The 21,242-nt window shown below is 37.0% G+C and overlaps 1 protein-coding gene across 1 annotated transcript in view; it reads right to left on the reverse strand.

Annotated features, from left to right (window-relative positions):
• The window catches only part of LOC134842681 (uncharacterized), a gene marked incomplete in the record, with an annotated part of 32,244 nt that extends 23,082 nt beyond the window's left edge, over window positions 1-9,162 (reverse strand). The window contains 6 exon segments of the mRNA XM_063859134.1: window positions 3,366-3,494; window positions 6,175-6,367; window positions 6,552-6,673; window positions 8,299-8,328; window positions 8,401-8,429; window positions 8,927-9,162. Of these exon segments, the coding sequence (XP_063715204.1) occupies window positions 3,366-3,494; window positions 6,175-6,367; window positions 6,552-6,673; window positions 8,299-8,328; window positions 8,401-8,429; window positions 8,927-8,997 (574 nt within the window).
• Window positions 9,163-21,242: the final 12,080 nt, after the last annotated feature.

A 21,242-nucleotide genomic window follows, 5' to 3' on the forward strand; every position in this document is an offset into this window, starting at 1 on the left:
CGCATGCAGATGGCCCAGTTGGGATATGCACAAGTGAAGTCATTATCTACTCAACTCACGCATGCAGATGGCCCAGTTGGGATATGCACAAGTGAAGTCATTATCTACTCAACTCACGCATGCAGATGGCCCAGTTGGGATATGCACAAGTGAAGTCATTATCTACTCAACTCACGCATGCAGATGGCCCAGTTGGGATATGCACAAGTGAAGTCATTATCTACTCAACTCACGCATGCAGATGGCCCAGTTGGGATATGCACAAGTGAAGTCATTATCTACTCAACTCACGCATGCAGATGGCGCAGTTGGGATATGCACAAGTGAAGTCATTATCTACTCAACTCACGCATGCAGATGGCCCAGTTGGGATATGCACAAGTGAAGTCATTATCTACTCAACTCACGCATGCAGATGGCCCAGTTGGGATATGCACAAGTGAAGTCATTATCTACTCAACTCACGCATGCAGATGGCCCAGTTGGGATATGCACAAGTGAAGTCATTATCTACTCAACTCACGCATGCAGATGGCCCAGTTGGGATATGCACAAGTGAAGTCATTATCTACTCAACTCACGCATGCAGATGGCCCAGTTGGGATATGCACAAGTGAAGTCATTATCTACTCAACTCACGCCTGCAGATGGCCCAGTTGGGATATGCACAAGTGAAGTCATTATCTACTCAACTCACGCATGCAGATGGCCCATTTGGGATATGCACAAGTGAAGTCATTATCTACTCAACTCACGCATGCAGATGGCCCAGTTGGGATATGCACAAGTGAAGTCATTATCTACTCAACTCACGCATGCAGATGGCCCAGTTGGGATATGCACAAGTGAAGTCATTATCTACTCAACTCACGCATGCAGATGGCCCAGTTGGGATATGCACAAGTGAAGTCATTATCTACTCAACTCACGCATGCAGATGGCCCAGTTGGGATATGCACAAGTGAAGTCATTATCTACTCAACTCACGCATGCAGATGGCCCAGTTGGGATATGCACAAGTGAAGTCATTATCTACTCAACTCACGCATGCAGATGGCCCAGTTGGGATATGCACAAGTGAAGTCATTATCTACTCAACTCACGCATGCAGATGGCCCAGTTGGGATATGCACAAGTGAAGTCATTATCTACTCAACTCACGCATGCAGATAGCCCAGTTGGGATATGCACAAGTGAAGTCATTATCTACTCAACTCACGCATGCAGATGGCCCAGTTGGGATATGCACATGTGAAGTCATTATCTACTCAACTCACGCATGCAGATGGCCCAGTTGGGATATGCACAAGTGAAGTCATTATCTACTCAACTCACGCATGCAGATGGCCCAGTTGGGATATGCACAAGTGAAGTCATTATCTACTCAACTCACGCATGCAGATGGCCCAGTTGGGATATGCACAAGTGAAGTCATTATCTACTCAACTCACGCATGCAGATGGCCCAGTTGGGATATGCACATGTGAAGTCATTATCTACTCAACTCACGCATGCAGAGGGCCCAGTTGGGATATGCACAAGTGAAGTCATTATCTACTCAACTCACGCATGCAGATGGCCCAGTTGGGATATGCACAAGTGAAGTCATTATCTACTCAACTCACGCATGCAGATGGCCCAGTTGGGATATGCACATGTGAAGTCATTATCTACTCAACTCACGCATGCAGATGGCCCAGTTGGGATATGCACAAGTGAAGTCATTATCTACTCAACTCACGCATGCAGATGGCCCAGTTGGGATATGCACATGTGAAGTCATTATCTACTCAACTCACGCATGCAGATGGCCCAGTTGGGATATGCACAAGTGAAGTCATTATCTACTCAACTCACGCATGCAGATGGCCCAGTTGGGATATGCACATGTGAAGTCATTATCTACTCAACTCACGCATGCAGATGGCCCAGTTGGGATATGCACAAGTGAAGTCATTATCTACTCAACTCACGCATGCAGATGGCCCAGTCGGGATATGCACAAGTGAAGTCATTATCTACTCAACTCACGCATGCAGATGGCCCAGTTGGGATATGCACATGTGAAGTCATTATCTACTCAACTCACGCATGCAGATGGCCCAGTTGGGATATGCACATGTGAAGTCATTATCTACTCAACTCACGCATGCAGATGGCCCAGTTGGGATATGCACAAGTGAAGTCATTATCTACTCAACTCACGCATGCAGATGGCCCAGTTGGGATATGCACAAGTGAAGTCATTATCTACTCAACTCACGCATGCAGATGGCCCAGTTGGGATATGCACATGTGAAGTCATTATCTACTCAACTCACGCATGCAGATGGCCCAGTTGGGATATGCACAAGTGAAGTCATTATCTACTCAACTCACGCATGCAGATGGCCCAGTTGGGATATGCACATGTGAAGTCATTATCTACTCAACTCACGCATGCAGATGGCCCAGTTGGGATATGCACAAGTGAAGTCATTATCTACTCAACTCACGCATGCAGATGGCCCAGTTGGGATATGCACATGTGAAGTCATTATCTACTCAACTCACGCATGCAGATGGCCCAGTTGGGATATGCACAAGTGAAGTCATTATCTACTCAACTCACGCATGCAGATGGCCCAGTTGGGATATGCACAAGTGAAGTCATTATCTACTCAACTCACGCATGCAGATGGCCTAGTTGGGATATGCACATGTGAAGTCATTATCTACTCAACTCACGCATGCAGATGGCCCAGTTGGGATATGCACATGTGAAGTCATTATCTACTCAACTCACGCATGCAGATGGCCCAGTTGGGATATGCACAAGTGAAGTCATTATCTACTCAACTCACGCATGCAGATGGCCCAGTTGGGATATGCACATGTGAAATCATTATCTACTCAACTCACGCCTGCAGATGGCCCAGTTGGGATATGCACATGTGAAGTCATTATCTACTCAACTCACGCATGCAGATGGCCCAGTTGGGATATGCACATGTGAAGTCATTATCTACTCAACTCACGCATGCAGATGGCCCAGTTGGGATATGCACATTTGAAGTCATTATCTACTCAACTCACGCATGCAGATGGCCCAGTTGGGATATACACAAGTTAAGTCATTATCTACTCAACTCACGCATGCAGATGGCCCAGTTGGGATATGCACATGTGAAGTCATTATCTACTCAACTCACGCATGCAGATGGCCCAGTTGGGATATACACAAGTTAAGTCATTATCTACTCAACTCACGCATGCAGATGGCCCAGTTGGGATATGCACAAGTGAAGTCATTATCTACTCAACTCACGCATGCAGATGGCCCAGTTGGGATATACACAGGAGAAGTCATTATCTACTCAACTCACGCATGCAGATGGCCCAGTTGGGATATGCACAAGTGAAGTCGTCCAGGCCAGTGTGGTTGTGCTTGCCGGTCGCTTCGTTAAGGATCTGCTTCCTGCTCACACATGCCTCCATTCCATTTTTCCCCAGAACTATATATGAACACATTGTTTTTGTTAACACAAATTTGAAACCACAGATGAACAACAGTAAGTATTTCACACGTCAGAGATCTCGATCACCTGAAAAGATGAAGGCCAAACACTCAACATATTTTCAAGGCCACAATCTGAACTAAAAGAGGCTCAACACAGTTATATTTACTACCGCTCGACAGGATATAAGCAATGTAGTGTAATCACACTTGGGATTATAAGGTATTATCAAATCGGAACAAGGATTGCCGGTTGCTGTGCAAGAAGCAGAGAAGGTTCCGAACAGAACCATAAAAACACACAAAAAATATATTTGCAATAAGATGATAAAACTGTACAAAAACGCGTAGAAATTCAGTGAAATAAGCAGAATCGGCAACAGCTGTCTTTAAAAACAGGAAACAAAAAAATTTTCAAATCCTTTTTCTAGCTATTTTGCCCAATAATTTATTCATTTTTAATTTCCGTTAACCGAGAGCTTAGGATTTCCCCCCTAAATACTATTGTTTTAACGATGACTCGAATTGGTGTTCATATCAAATTCTGTAATTTTTTCAACTAACAGACAAATTTTGTGCACGTCTGTAGCACGTCTGTATTTTGAATGTTAGTTCCATTTGAGTTTTTTAAAATGTTGGATGTAAATTTAACGACTCCGATTTCAGAGGTTTTTCCCTTTTATCTTCATTGGGCTCAGAAGGTATCAGTTTCTTTTTAAATTGCTTTATCGGCCTCATTTCGAGTCGTTTGGTGAGCAAAAGAAGGAGGTGATCTAATATTTTGAATCTTTAAGATTTTTTTATTAATTTTTTTTTGCTCAAAGTGTGTCTGCTCTGGAATTATGCGCTTTATTACCTCTTGTACGTTTTATCAAGATGCTCAATTAGCCTTCAATTCTCTTGGTTGGCACAGTTGCCTTAGAAACAAAATTTTAAAGACAAAACAAAGATTAACGATGTGAAAATTGAGGACGTTTCAAAAAATTAAATTTTTTTTGCGGATTTGTCTCATTTTTTGTTGGCTAATTTGCCATGCTGTATTACTGTTATATTGCAAAGATTGTGATGCTTCATTTCGATTCCGTGTTGAAACTTTTTGCCGCAAAAAGCGCTAAAAAAGCTCTTTAAACTAGTTTTTCTTTTAATAAAATCAAGTTTTCCAGTCCAATTTTTACAATGAAAAGTTTTTTATTGCTTCTCTTGTTCAAAATTAGACTGAATTTTTAAACTAACAGCATATCGACATTTGGACCATTTTTGAATTTTTTCTGATGTCTTCCGAATCACGTCTGCAAGGGACTTAATTTGAAATGTCACTCGATCCATCCCAATAATTTATCGTGGCACCTTATTTGGCAAGGAAAACATACAACAAAAAAACGAGGATAGCCGGTTACTGTGCAAATAGCTCAAAAGGATCTGACCAGACTAATTTTTTTTTCAAACTAGTGTCGGTTTTTCTGTGTGGTGTGATAAAAGGATCTTAATGAAAAGCTAGTAAAACTAATAACCTTCTTGACAATCATACTAAAATAGGTCAATGGAAAGCAAATTTTTGTTGAAAATGACTTGAAAATATAAACAAAATAAAAAATGAAAAAGGCACTAGAGGACTCAAAAATAAACAAACTTTACTGGAATTAAACAATTTTTTAAACAAACTGTTTTATGGTTTAATTTATACTTTTGTAAGCTTTTATGTTTTTAAAATAAGCTATTGTAAGACTTCTTGCTGCTCAAAATTAGACCAAAAATCAAACATTTTAAACCGGTTTTTCTAGACTAGGAGTTTTTGTGGAAGTTTTTAAATGTCGTTCGAATCACGTCTGAAAGGGCGTCAAAATACTATATCAGCCCATGATATAAATGCTTCAACTCATTTCGATGATTATTTGGAGTAATTGATTTTGCGAGGGAAAACAAAACGAAAAGAAACAACTAAAGCACACACGAATACAAAGTTCCTCCCATTATCAATGGTCGGACTTAAAAAGTGTTTTTTGGGTATCACCTAGTTTAGCTAGAAGTGATCACTTTTTTACCTCTAGAGAAATGATCAAAAACTTGCCATTCCCAGCTTTGTACAATATCCTCTTTTTTCGCTTATAATTTTTAAAAGCAATATCGGCTTATCTTAGATTAGTTTAGTCGTTTCATATTATTTGAGACGCAAAAATAGACTTCAATGATTGCGTATGTGTTTCCTTGCGACCTAAAACTTGGAATTTCAATATTTTTTAGCTTAATCTGTTTCTGTTTACATACATTTTTTCAACTAACGAGCCTTTACCTAGGTGTTGCCGGCTAATTGTCCAAAAATTTTGTTTTTCAATTTCAATTTGATATTGTCAATTGTATATATCAGCAACTTTTCTCAAGCTGAATCGCATTCGAGACAAACAACAAATTTTCGATGCTTATTTTTCATTTTTTTTTCTCGATATAATGGCTTTTTTTCTAAAGTATTTCTTAAATATTTTGTAATTTATTGCAAGTACCGCGAAGCTCCTATTCGCCTCTTAAATATAAAAAGAGCTCAAGATATAATGTAGAAGTGGAAATAAAAAATCATTCTTTTTGTTCAAAAAAAAAATTTGGTTTGTTTAAAAAGTTTGATTTTGAAAACAATTTATGAAAAAAAAATTTTTGCGAGCGATACAAAAAGAACACAGACTAACTGTCGTTATTGGGCTGCCCTGGCCTGAACATTAACATATTCATCAGGGCTCCGGATATCATATTAACGAAGGGGTAGTCACTGCTGCCGTAATCCCGCAAGTAGCCAGTCCAGAAGCCAGAGGCATCGATAAATGCCGGGCTACTTTCGATGTCGTCGCGAAACTTGGCGACGAAGTGGTCGCGTATTGTTTGCTAAAATAGTTTGAAAAACAATATACATTATATCATTTTAGTGCAAACGAAGTTTTGTAAATGTCTATTTACTTTCAATATTGTCATTTAGATTAGGAATGTTTATCTATTTCAACTCGATATTTAGATGTTTCGGGGCTGCTGTGTCTGATTAATTTTTTGACTCTCATTAAAAGTGACTTACGTCATCGCCTACATTGTCGAATGTGACCAAAGTGGATCCCCTCTCAATTCCACAGGCAGTGACCGCCTTGTCCTGACTGACAGGGCCCAAATCCAGCAGAAACTTGTAGCAGTGCTTCAGACCTGAGAGCAGCAGATAGACATAAAACCTTCATTTCTATATTTTGCTGCAATTTTTTAAACACTTTTTACTCTTCCGATAACCAACGGTATCACAATCGGTTAATAGACTTTTTTCCCGTTAACCGCTTTGTCCACATGATGACTGAAATTTGGTCATCCCCAAATGTATCTTTATTCTCTATTTCTACTCAAGATGCACGTCTATGAGCTGTTTTTTTTCAAATTTTGCATCAACGACTAAAGTGATGAAAGTTGATTTTTTCGACCCAATTTTTTGGTTTCGACCCAATTTTTGCCGGCTTACTTGACGGTAATTAATTCTTTATTTTTTTGGTAGATTTTTTATCCTTTTTTTTCTTCATTTTCATGAGGGTAGAAATAATTCATAGTTTTCTGGTTTTTAAAGGCGTCAAAATGTTTTCTTAGAAATAAAACTTTTTAAAATTTTTTTATGCTAGAAAATTTTTTTGCAAATTAATTTTCAGTTTTTTTCGTATGAATGGTTTCTGATCTTTTTTTGTTCCGAAAGTGCCTAAAACTAGTTTTACTTTCAATTAGTTTGGTGTGTTTTAAGTTTAGACAATTTTATTTGAAATCAATTTAAGTTTCAATTTGTCAAACAAATTTCAAAAAATGATAGATTTCGATTTTTTTTTTGAAAATTTGACTCGGGTTTTGGTCTTCAAAGGACTATGGCGGCAAGTTCTGCACGAGATTTAGACGTGATGTTCTTTCTGGTTGAAATTTTTGACAAATTTTTCTTGTTTTTCAATGTTATTTTTTGTTGTGATCTAGTTTTTTGCCGTTGCGTATAAATGCCATAACTGATATTGCATTTTGATGTAACTGCGTCATTTTCATAGGCTTTTAGAGTTTTTTTATGCTAGTACTTTTTGTTTTCTGCTAGTTCTTTTTTGTGGCAATTGTTAGTAATTTTTGCAGTCATGTGTTTGAATTCTTTTTGTAATTTTCATTTTATACTATAGCGGATAGCGTTTTTAACCCCGATTGTTTTTATTGGTTACGCAGATTGTTTAGTTGCAATTTTTAATGAACAGTTTTTGAATAACATTAGGAATTATCGTATCTCAATTTTGTGACCGAAATAATTTCTTATTGTTTTCATCTATCGATTAACAGAAAAAAATGGATAGAGTTAAGCCCAAATCCTTCTTTTGTGTTGAAGGTAATTGACTTCTATAACAATAGCAAGAATTTTTTTCGGTTGTTTAAGCTTACGGTTTCTTCAACAAAAAAAATTCATTCATGTTTTTCCATTTTCGCTTATGACAGTTTATCTATTGATTGATGGAGCCTTATTGTGTATCGCAAGAGGTGCGAAGCTCAGCTTCGCCTCTGTGTAAACAGTTCAAAATAGATTTACTGTTTTTATCGTTATTGAGAAAAACAAGCCGTTTTTTTGCGTAAATGGGCATACTTTTTTTAAGTTTTTCATCAATATTTGAGTTTGTGCGGCGTATTTTCCCCTCACAATTAGGCGCCTTCAAAAAAAATAGGGTAAGCAGTAATAAAAAGGATGTAGTAAAATAATGACAACGTTTGCTCACTTTTTGGCTATTTGAGCAACCTTGAGCACAGTTTATGCACAAAATGAGGTACATTACCTTCAATTCTCTCAAAGCCTCCGGTACATTCTAAAACATGCATGAGAAACATTGCTTTTTAGTAGTAGCAAGACCAAAAAAAATCGTTTCTGATTAACTTACCTTCTCGACACGGCTCCGCCTCTTCATTCCTATTTACAAAAAAAATATTTGATTATATCAGGGCTGATCCATGATGTTTTTTATGTGTTTCATGTGAGTACAAGCGGCTGACTCAAACGTGAAAAAAAAATGTTTAATTTGTTAAGTTTACCTAATTGTTTCTTAAAAGTATCCACAAAATATGCAGTGATACTGCGAATTGTAATTCAAATTGCAGTGGGTCCGAAAACGTCTTCAGAAAAACTTCTGATTGAAAAGGCCAAAAAATGGTTCTTTTTCCCCTATCAATTTTATGGTGTAAGGAATGGGTTTACAAGTTTAAATATGAAGACTAAAAATGTTTATCATAGCGTAACTAGATCGCGTGTCGATTTTGATAACAATCATATAACGTGAAAGAAAATTTAATGGTAAGAAATCGCAGGTGGGGGGGGGGGGATGAAAAAGAGCCTAAAAATGGACGGAGTAAGTTAAACTAAGGCTTCAAACGAAAGCTCTGATTCGGTTATGAGGAAATATTACTCGCCAAACAGTCCCGATGGCCGACAGAAGAATTATGAGGGCTGCAGAGGGGCAGCAATCTAGATGGAAGATCATGGTCGAACCAAGTTAGAGATCAATTGTGTGAACTGAATTAAAATCAGAGTCAAAATGCAATCTTGCTAGAAAATATCACTTTTTTACTGTTTCAAAACCAATATTTGCCACAAACTGACAATTGACAATAAGCTGTGATAATGATCTACACAAGAACAGCCTAGAAAAATAGTTTTACAACTTTTTTTCAATATGTATTTTGACAGCTCGATTATGAGAGCCTCAAAGACGCAGGCGGTGTTAATGCCACTTGGTGTAAAAAACGAAAAAAGTAATATTTACTCATAAGTTTAATTGGTTTAACGCCAAGTATGATTCGCTTCAGGAAATCTGAACCAAATAAAATATCCTAAGCTTTCAATAGCTGAAGTCTAGTTTCCACCCTAAATTGAAATTTACGCCAAATCTGAGCGTTCCTTTTTCTACGAGATATGTCATGTTTTTGTTTGGGTTTCACCTATAACTTTTTCAGAAGAGATAATTGCTCCAAAATTAAAAAAAAAAGTATCGCCCTTGAGGTGAAACTTGAGTTAATTTTAACTTTAAAATAGCACTGAAATAATTTCACTTGCAGAATGAAATACCTGCTAATTTCAAAATGTAGGTTTGAAACGATTGTTTTAGCTTGGAAAAGAAGATAAAACAAGTCCAAAACTTCCAAAACTTCTGTTCAATGAAAGTTTTCCATAACTAACAGAGTGATGCCGTAGCAAACAGTCACGCAAATTCTTCTCTCAAACATAGGCTTCAGTGAAGCTTTCAAAATTAAGTTTTTTAAAAGAATAGTAGACTCAATGAGAAATCCACTCTTTATTGAGCAATGCTATTGAAAATTTATATTTTTTGCTACAAAGCAATAGTATTCATTTGACAATTCTGCCTTTTCTGCTTCAGCTTTGCCTCACAATAGAATACGAAAACCATGAAAGGAAAACCAAACTTTGCAAGTTTATTTTTTGATTGACTTGTGCGGTCAAATTTGGACAAAACATTTCTGGATTGGGTTAAAATTGACCAAAAACCAAAAATTTTGGTCGCAATGTTCCAGCTGAATCTTGCTTTCTTGCACTTGCTGGAAACATATTTGGGTTGGTCAAACTTGGTTGCTGCTCAAGTGTTTTTGGTCTGACATTGATGTGATTTCAAACTATTTAGTATTGTTAGCAATTGTTACATAACCTTTCTAACAGGTCATTTACTTATGACCTTCACTATTTCCTTCTCTCCGGCGGAGAGAATGCTCTCTTCACTTTTTAATGTTTTAAATTTAGACTAATTCACTTTTATTGTCTTATTCTTTTAATTGTATAAAGTAGAGTTAGCTGTAACAAAGTAACATTTTATCAAGGCAGTCAAATAACGAATCTAACGTGAGAGGAATACCTCCATTTCGGCAGAGCCATACGGTAGACCCACCTATTACTTGGGATGATTGGAGTGATCTCTTTCATTTAGCTATTATAGCAAAAGAAAACATAGACATCAAAAATCTACGAAACCTTTCGGAAAGACACCATCCCCAACCACCAACAATAGAAAACCCGACGGATAACCAATCGGAAAGCCAATTAAAATCTAGAATAGACAGAACCATTCAAGAACAAAGACGATACGACGAGGAGGAAACGGCATCTATTAAATCAGAAACCAAGAAATTTAACGGTATGAGAAAAGAAGAAGCCGACAAAAAACAACGATCGATCCTGTAATTAGCCCTAGGAAGCGAGGGAAAACGAATTTTTGGAGAAAAGTTCACAAAGGTAAAATACTACAAATTTCATTCAAAGAGTTTTGGGAATAATTAGCAACCGCTTTCGTCAGGAAGACGAACGTCACCTTTGAAAGGCACAAATTGCTTGACAGAAAACAACATGACAGAGAATTAATCGAACAATTTTGGGGAACCTTGGCCAAATTGGCTAAAAAGTGTGACATAGCCGCGGGAGAGGAAGAATGAATGGATCAGGGACATCTTCATAAATAACATGAAAAATTATGACATACAACGAAAACTCCTGACCGAAAAACTACCTCAGCGAGAAGCACTAAATGTGTCACTCAGCGAAAAGGGAATTTTAAACCATTCAAAACTATCAAACAATTTTAAATCCAACCAACCAACCGTACACAAATCTCATAATGAATTAATTGTCAAAAGAAAATAAATACTATTTGGAAACAACTGGCTTCTGGTAAACCATCCAATGGATTTTTAGACAAAGGAAAATCTATACTCTCTAAAGAAAGAGCAAAGGACTGGAATGCGGACGACAGAGTGGAAGATGGATACAAAGATACACTGATCTCCAAGAAAAACTTGACACCTGCAGAGAAGGGATACGATACAGACTACCCATCCACTTCAAAACTCTCCACCTCTAGATTACCGCTTCAAAGTCCGTTTAAAGATAAAATCCTGCGAAAAACGTATGGGAGCATCGATTGAAACCCGTTTTATAAGGAACGAAACAAAAAGATCATAAACACGTCTTGTTCGACTGTAAAGATATCAGACGGAAAAATAATCAGAAAATCAGATATTGCCATTCCTAAATCAAATTCTTCAAAAACCAGACCTTTTAAAGGCAACATTTCATTTCCCTACTTTCTTAATCATATCGTTGAAGTAGGTCAGAAACGCGAGAAACCCAGAAGACAACTTAAACCCCGAAAACAACAACCCAGGACCAGAGTTCAAACAGAATTGGGATCCTCAGATAACAACACAAGGACACGAGTGTCGAGACCCTCCTTAAAGTCTTCTCGAAGACAGCCTCCTCGATTCAAGAAGACAAAAATTTTACCAGATTACCTCGCTTCGGACGAGTCTATGATCATTCCCTCGGATATCTCCGATATTAGTGATTGGGAATGGATAGCGAATTATTTCTGACTCATTTAACAACTTAAAACATGACTACAACACTTTTAACCCTCGCGAAACAAATAATAACAGTAGGGTTGATATTTTAGAAGATAACATTAACCCCGACGACGAACTATCAATGCAGTGCCCAATCAGCATCATCCCAGCAGAGCGAAATACTACATCACAGTGCCCAATCTCAATCACTCCGGCGGAGTCTTCCACGACTACATAAGTAAATAAGTAAATGACACCAAAAACAACTCGGCCACATCACTGGAGGAGGATTGTATAACTAACTTTCCAGTCTACAAGATAGTGGATTCATCAGACCAGGCCATATCTACTTTATAGTCCCCACCTAAACTTGGTAACGATCCACCTATTATTCTCCGGTCTAGTAGAAATGTAGGTCCGCCAAAATTCTATGGTAAGAGATACTTCATAGATGTTGTGGATTTACCTCAAGTGACCTCTGGTTCGGCATCGAATCCGATCATACTGGACAACAATGGCAGCGAAAAACAAAGTAACATTTTATCATGGCAGTCAAATAACGAATCTAACGTGAGAGGAATACCTCCATGTCGGCAGAGCCATACGGTAGACCCACCTATTACTTGAGATGATTGGAGTGATCTCTTTCATTTAGCTATTATAGCAAAAGAAAACATATACATCAATAATCTACGAAACCTTTCGGAAAGACACCATCCCCAACCACCAACAATAGAAAACCCGACGGATAACCAATCGGAAAGCCAAATAAAATCTAGAATAGACAGAACCATTCAAGAACAAAGACGATACGACGAGGAGGAAACGGCATCTATTAAATCAGAAACCAAGAAATTTAACGGTATGAGAAAAGAAGAAGCCGACAAAAAACAACGATCGATCCTGTAATTAGCCATAGGAAGCGAGGGAAAACGAATTTTTGGAGAAAAGTTCACAAAGGTAAAATACTACAAATTTCGTTCAAAGAGTTTTGGGAATAATTAGCAACCGCTTTCGTCAGGAAGACGAACGTCACCTTTGAAAGGCACAAATTGCTTGACAGAAAACAACATGACAGAGAATTAATCGAACAATTTTGGGGAACCTTGGCCAAATTGGCTAAAAAGTGTGACATAGCCGCGGGAGAGGAAGAATGAATGGATCAGGGACATCTTCATAAATAACATGAAAAATTATGACATACAACGAAAACTCCTGACCGAAAAACTACCTCAGCGAGAAGCACTAAATGTGTCACTCAGCGAAAAGGGAATTTTAAACCATTCAAAACTATCAAACAATTTTAAATCCAACCAACCAACCGTACACAAATCTCATAATGAATTAATTGTCAAAAGAAAATAAATACTATTTGGAAACAACTGGCTTCTGGTAAACCATCCAATGGATTTTTAGACAAAGGAAAATCTATACTCTCTAAAGAAAGAGCAAAGGACTGGAATGCGGACGACAGAGTGGAAGATGGATACAAAGATACACTGATCTCCAAGAAAAACTTGACACCTGCAGAGAAGGGATACGATACAGACTACCCATCCACTTCAAAACTCTCCACCTCTAGATTACCGCTTCAAAGTCCGTTTAAAGATAAAATCCTGCGAAAAACGTATGGGAGCATCGATTGAAACCCGTTTTATAAGGAACGAAACAAAAAGATCATAAACACGTCTTGTTCGACTGTAAAGATATCAGACGGAAAAATAATCAGAAAATCAGATATTGCCATTCCTAAATCAAATTCTTCAAAAACCAGACCTTTTAAAGGCAACATTTCATTTCCCTACTTTCTTAATCATATCGTTGAAGTAGGTCAGAAACGCGAGAAACCCAGAAGACAACTTAAACCCCGAAAACAACAACCCAGGACCAGAGTTCAAACAGAATTGGGATCCTCAGATAACAACACAAGGACACGAGTGTCGAGACCCTCCTTAAAGTCTTCTCGAAGACAGCCTCCTCGATTCAAGAAGACAAAAATTTTACCAGATTACCTCGCTTCGGACGAGTCTATGATCATTCCCTCGGATATCTCCGATATTAGTGATTGGGAATGGATAGCGAATTATTTCTGACTCATTTAACAACTTAAAACATGACTACAACACTTTTAACCCTCGCGAAACAAATAATAACAGTAGGGTTGATATTTTAGAAGATAACATTAACCCCGACGACGAACTATCAATGCAGTGCCCAATCAGCATCATCCCAGCAGAGCGAAATACTACATCACAGTGCCCAATCTCAATCACTCCGGCGGAGTCTTCCACGACTACATAAGTAAATAAGTAAATGACACCAAAAACAACTCGGCCACATCACTGGAGGAGGATTGTATAACTAACTTTCCAGTCTACAAGATAGTGGATTCATCAGACTAGGCCATATCTACTTCAAAGTCCCCACCTAAACTTGGTAACGATCCACCTATTATTCTCCGGTCTAGTAGAAATGTAGGTCCGCCAAAATTCTATGGTAAGAGATACTTCATAGATGTTGTGGATTTACCTCAAGTGACCTCTGGTTCGGCATCGAATCCGATCATACTGGACAACAATGGCAGCGAAAAACAAAGTAACATTTTATCATGGCAGTCAAATAACGAATCTAACGTGAGAGGAATACCTCCATTTCGGCAGAACCATACGGTAGACCCACCTATTACTTGGGATGATTGGAGTGATTTCTTTCATTTAGCTATTATAGCAAAAGAAAACATAGACATCAAAAATCTACGAAACCTTTCGGAAAGACACCATCCCCAACCACCAACAATAGAAAACCCGACGGATAAGCAATCGGAAAGCCAAATAAAATCTAGAATAGACAGAACCATTCAAGAACAAAGACGATACGACGAGGAGGAAACGGCATCTATTAATTCAGAAACCAAGAAATTTAAGGGTATGAGAAAAGAAGAAGTCGACAAAAAACAACGATCGATCCTGTAATTAGCCCTAGGAAGCGAGGGAAAACGAATTTTTGGAGAAAAGTTCACAAAGGTAAAATACTACAAATTTCAATCAAAGAGTTTTGGGAATAATTAGCAACCGCTTTCGTCAGGAAGACGAACGTCACCTTTGAAAGGCACAAATTGCTTGACAGAAAACAACATGACAGAGAATTACTCGAACATTTTTGGGGAACCTTGGCCAAATTGGCTAAAAAGTGTGACATAGCCGCGGGAGAGGAAGAATGAATGGATCAGGGACATCTTCATAAATAACATGAAAAATTATGACATACAACGAAAACTTCTGACCGAAAAACTACCTCAGCGAGAAGCACTAAATGTGTCACTCAGCGAAAAGGGAATTTTAAACCATTCAAAACTATCAAACAATTTTAAATCCAACCAACCAACCGTACACAAATCTCATAATGAATTAATTGTCAAAAGAAAATAAATACTATTTGGAAACAACTGGCTTCTGGTAAACCATTCAATGGATTTTTAGACAAAGGAAAATCTATACTCTCTAAAGAAAGAGCGTATAGGAACTGGAATGCGGACGACAGAGTGGAAGATGGATACAAAGATACACTGATCTCCAAGAAAAACTTGACACCTGCAGAGAAGGGATACGATACAGACTACCCATCCACTTCAAAACTCTCCACCTCTAGATTACCGCTTCAAAGTCCGTTTAAAGATAAAATCCTGCGAAAAACGTATGGGAGCATCGATTGAAACCCGTTTTATAAGGAACGAAACAAAAAGATCATAAACACGTCTTGTTCGATATCAGACGGAAAAATAATCAGAAAATCAGATATTGCCATTCCTAAATCAAACTCTTCAAAAACCAGACCTTTTAAAGGCAACATTTCATTTCCCTACTTTCTTAATCATAATGTTGAAGTAGGTCAGAAACGCGAGAAACCCAGAAGACAAATTAAACCCCGAAAACAACAACCCAGGACCAGAGTTCAAACAGAATTGGGATCCTCAGATAACAACATAAGGACACGAGTGTCGAGACCCTCCTCAAAGTCTTCTCGAAGACAGCCTCCTCGATTCAAGAAGACAAAAGTTTTACCAGATTACCTCGCTCCGGACGAGTCTATGATCATTCCCTCGGATATCTCCGATATTAGTGATTGGGAATGGATAGCGAATTATTTCTGACTCATTTAACAACTTAAAACATGACTACAACACTTTTAACCCTCGCGAAACAAATAATAACAGTAGGGTTGAGATTTTAGAAGATAACATTAACCCCGACGACGAACTATCAATGCAGTGCCCAATCAGCATCATCCCAGCAGAGCGAAATACTACATCACAGTGCCCAATCTCAATCACTCCGGCGGAGTCTTCCACGACTACATAAGTAAATAAGTAAATGACACCAAAAACAACTCGGCCACATCACTGGAGGAGGATTGTATAACTAACTTTCCAGTCTACAAGATAGTGGATTCATCAGACCAGGCCATATCTACTTCAAAGTCCCCACCTAAACTTGGTAACGATCCACCTATTATTCTCCGGTCTAGTAGAAATGTAGGTCCGCCAAAATTCTATGGTAAGAGATACTTCATAGATGTTGTGGATTTACCTCAAGTGACCTCTGGTTCGGCATCGAATCCGATCATACTGGACAACAATGGCAGCGAAAAACTGGACACTACCCACAAAGAGGCTCCCTTGGAGATAGTGACCGTCGAATCGGATTCTTCTTCGCCCGATCAAAATTCATCGTCATCGACAGACGAGACAATTTTGATGATTACACGGAGCTCGACAGCGAACTCTTTAATGCCGAATTAGAAAACTTCATAAACTGTTATAGAAAGTGTTAATCATAGCTTACCGTAAACATTTTTGTCTTTCGTGGCTATTTTTCTTTTCTCGTCAAGTTTGATTTTTATCTCTTTTGTCCCCGTTACTCATTGGGTTGTTAACCACGCTGACATTCATAGTCTTCCCCCGGATCAGTTAATGCATACTCATTATCGTTGATTATTCGCATAATTAATTGTAACCCCTTACCATAGTTCAACTTCATACATTACCTTGAGTCAGTAACTTTCTAAAGAATGATTTAACTCATTCTACATCCGTCGGATATCGAATATCTTCTGTTTTACAGCAGTTGATTTCTATTTCTTTTAACCGGTTTAGTCAAATTTAATTGCCTAATTAATAGTTTAAATTAAGTACACTATCGGTGCTTTAAATTTATTTTTGTTCCCCAAAGCGGGAGAAAGGATGCAATTAATTAGATAATCAGTTAATTTTACAATTCAAATTTTTTCCTGCTTAGAGAAATGATGTGATTTCAATTTTTTAGTATTGTTAACAATTGTTACATAATCTTTCTAACAGGTCACTTACTTATGACCTTCACTATTTCATTCTCTCCGGCGGAGAGAATGCTCTCTTCACTTTTTAATGTTTTAACTGTAGACTAATTCACTTTTATTCTTTTATTCTTTTAATTGTATAAAGTAGAGTTAGCTGTAACAAAGCGTGCGCGTTTTTACGAGCAGGTTGGTTTATTGGTATTTTGCTGACCCTATTCCAAATCTCGCCTGTCCTCAAATGTCGCCCAAACTTCGTCCGACGCTATCCTAAATGTCTTCCGATAGCAAGTCGCCCATGGGATCCCAAATTGGTCGGGCCAGCCATTTTAAATTCCCTGTCACTTCTTAAAAAATTAGTAAAAACTATTTTTTCTTAATTTTGTTTAATTTCTTTATTTTTTTAATGCATCAACATCTTTCCGACTTAAATAGAAAGTTTGGTCAAAGTCTAGTTAAAATTAACCATGACATTGCCATTGCAACCAGGCGCGGACCTAGGATTTTCTCGATGGGGGCGGATTTAAAAAAAATTGAAAGATCATTTTTTTTTAGGTCGACCAAATTAGTTTTCTGAGCTCTCCTAAATCACTCTAAAAACCCTATATTGACCTAATTTTCTGCGCCGCGGGCAACTGTTTCATTCAAAATTAGTATACTTTGGTGTCGGAGACACCTTTAGAAAACTTTTATGACCAGTCAGCCAAAAAGGGATATCTCAAAATAGTACAAAGGGGACACTTTGGGTCGGCAAGGGGTTGAATCCCTGAAGAACGGGGCGTCCTCCCCTAAATCCGCTACTGATTCCAACCACGATATGAATTTCTGCTCAAAATGCAGAAAGCCACAGTTGTTGAAAATTCATTTAAATAAATTTGAAAACGATTAACTGATTCTGTTAGACAGATTGAAAAAATTTAAGTTCAATTTTGCTGACGCTTCTCACTTTTAAGTTTTTACAACAATTTTATCTTGATCTTTCTGGTCAATGTGTCCTCGCTCAGTTAAATTTGCATCATAAAACACCACGATGATTGTTTTGCTCCCAACCAGCAATGAGTGACCAAAAGTAGAGATAAGCGAGGGTTTGCTCGGGTGGATTTAAAAATATATGTTATTATATTTGTCGATGTTTTTTCAGGCCTAACAAACTTATCACCCGGGTTCCTTCAATAGACTTCAAAGATTTATTTTCTTTAAAATTCCGAAGTAAAAAAATGTCATTGTATAAAATTTGTTGGATGGTTTTGAACAAAATATTGTAATTTTTTAGCATACTCTCTTAAAGGCAAATCTATAATTTGTTTTCGTAGATCCCGAAGTTTGAAAGATACATTAAGCAATTTTGATCTAGGCTGGCTTCTGAAGCGTCTTAAAACACCACGATAGAATTGTGAATCAAATTATTTTTCTGATAGTTTTGGTGCTTAATGTAAATTTACTAAATAAGTATTAGTTTTGGTTTTATACTTTGCCTTTTTTATTTCACCATGACTTAAATTGACTCAACCATTAATGTGTACAAATGTTCGAAGTTTGAAATTTCTGATCAGAGATTTACCTTAACATGCTTCTTTTTCAAAATTTTTATCTATTTTTTAAAAACAATTTTTTTAAATAAATGTTTTAGTTTTTTAAGAACAGATTGCAATTTTTTCACTAATCAGGTTAAAAGTTTTCAGCAGGCAAATTTTCACTTTGATCAAATCTCCCACAAAAAATTAACCTTTCTCAGAATCCTCAAAATTTGAGGTAATGCATGCCATGTTTTGCGCAAAAGTTGACAATTAAATTTTCTGACTAATGGCTTTCCTTAACTCGTCTCCATAACTCATTTTATTTGTAATCTGTTCGAGGACATTTTGGTTTTTGTCTATAAACACTGCTTTCAATTTTTATAGGAGCAAATTTGGCATTCGATAGATCAAAGCGTTCCAGCAAAATTTTATAATAAACAAAAATGCGGTAAGATTTTTTTAAGATTAGATCAAGACATCTATCAAGTTGATTTCCCCAAAAAATTGTCAAAACCCAGTTTATTTGATTTTGAAAAAAATTACTGAAAAAATACCTTATAGCAAAGGTGAAGAACGACTGAAGAAAACTAAAACCTTTGAAGAAAAGTCAGCCCCCCTCATGGACCCCCCACTCCGCCCCTGAAAAAATGTATAATTTTAGGTGCTATAAAACGTTAAATGATATGCTCCTAAAAATTATGCATAGAAATTTGGAGCGTAAATAATACTGTCGAGTTTGTTTTTTTCATTTTGTGCACATGAATCTGGACATGAGAATCTGAAAACATTTTGAATCAATTTGAATCAAGAATATTTATGGCTCACAGAAATAAATGTAGATTGTGCTGGTAGAAAATTTGCTATGCTACGGTCAAGCAACGGGTTCCTGATAACTATTAACCTTGCCCTAGTACAAAAAGGGGACTCGAATTTCCTTACAAGGTGAAAATATAGCTTGTGCTAACCATGTCCTTCATAGGGGTGAAAATTCTCTACCAGTAACAACAGGGAGAAACTGCCGACAAGATGTTAACTACCTAATCATGGGGTTTCGACAATCGCCAACAGTTGTTTTTGGTTACAATAGTTTATTACACGCTGCAACAGCTGTCGCAACTATCTTTCCGTTTTCCGTTTGCAACCCAGCTGATCAAAACAATTCTCTCAAGCAAACAATTTTTTGATATAAACTACGTTTTAATACGAGAAATTTAATACGGGAAATTTCCAAGAAAATGAAATTTGCCTAGATTTCTTTTTGCGAACAGCATAAAATTCGAAGTGTTTTTTTTTTCATGTGAGGTTTTTTCTCGTAATGATGAGTTTTAGTGGTTTTGATTTGGGATGACTTTTGAAAAGGATCAAGTTTTTGCTGACTCATTTGTCCTGAAATCCCAGGGGCAGAAATTTGAGTCTACAAATCAGAATTCCGTATTTAAAAACTTAAAAAAATAAAGTTCTGTCATGGAAGTGTGTCCGGAGCAAGTGAGTTCAGAATAGTTTTTTGATCATCACAGAAAGTTGTGCGGCATAAGAAGTTTATCTCCCATACTGCTTTAAGGCAGGGGTTGCCATTTTTTTTAAAATTAAAGTAAATTTCTTAATTAATTATTAGTTTAGATTTTTTATTTTGCCTTCTTTTTAATTTTTCCCAAAATCTAAGTTGATGCAACCAATATTTTGCAAAAAAAATTGCAATTGAATTTTTTGATTTGTAGTTTTTATTATCTTGCCTTTTCAATTGATTTTTTTGATCTATTACTTAACACGATTATTATTTTTATTATTTTTTTCTTGTTTTTGTTTTTAAGAGCCTTTTGCAAGTTTCTTACTAAATAGAATAAAAGTTTTCAACAACTAAATTTTACTATGAACAAATTTGAGCCCATGTTTGTATCTTTATGACGCACTCTATGATTTTGCACAAATGTTTGCAATCAAGTCTTCTGACCAGCGATGATTTTCCTGAACTCTTCTTTTTAGTTAATTTTACTCATTTTTTGTTCAAGGAATTTTTTAATTTTGCTTGTTTTCGTATTTTATAGATGAAATTTTCTGATTTAATAGATCAAAGCGTTTCAGCAGGAAAATTTTTATAATGAACAAAAATGCGGCAAGAATTTTGTTTTTAAATTAGAGATCAAGACATCTATCAGGTCGATTTCTCACAAAACGAACTGTCAAAGCCCAGTTAATTTGACTATTGAAACGATCTGTTTGATTTTGTTGCAATCTGCTGAAAAATCCTCTATAACCCTTGAGCTTTTTTAAATATACACAATTGACTGAAGACATAAGAATATAAGAAACTTTGAATCAGATTAATCAAAGTTGGCTATGATTTACGCTAAGAAATTTGGATTGTGCCCGTAAAAAACTTGCTCTCAAAATTGCTATGGATTTCGATAACTATTTATAACTATTAACCGGATTTTGATAACTATCCACATTGCCCTAGCGCAAAAAGGAAAAAAGAAAAAGAGTTTCCTTGCCATTTTTTTCATAGGGGTTGAAATTCTTTACCAAATACGATA

The sequence above is a fragment of the Symsagittifera roscoffensis genome, chromosome 3 (genome assembly GCF_963678635.1).
Source record: "Symsagittifera roscoffensis chromosome 3, txSymRosc1.1, whole genome shotgun sequence".
NCBI classification, from domain to species: domain Eukaryota; kingdom Metazoa; phylum Xenacoelomorpha; order Acoela; family Convolutidae; genus Symsagittifera; species Symsagittifera roscoffensis.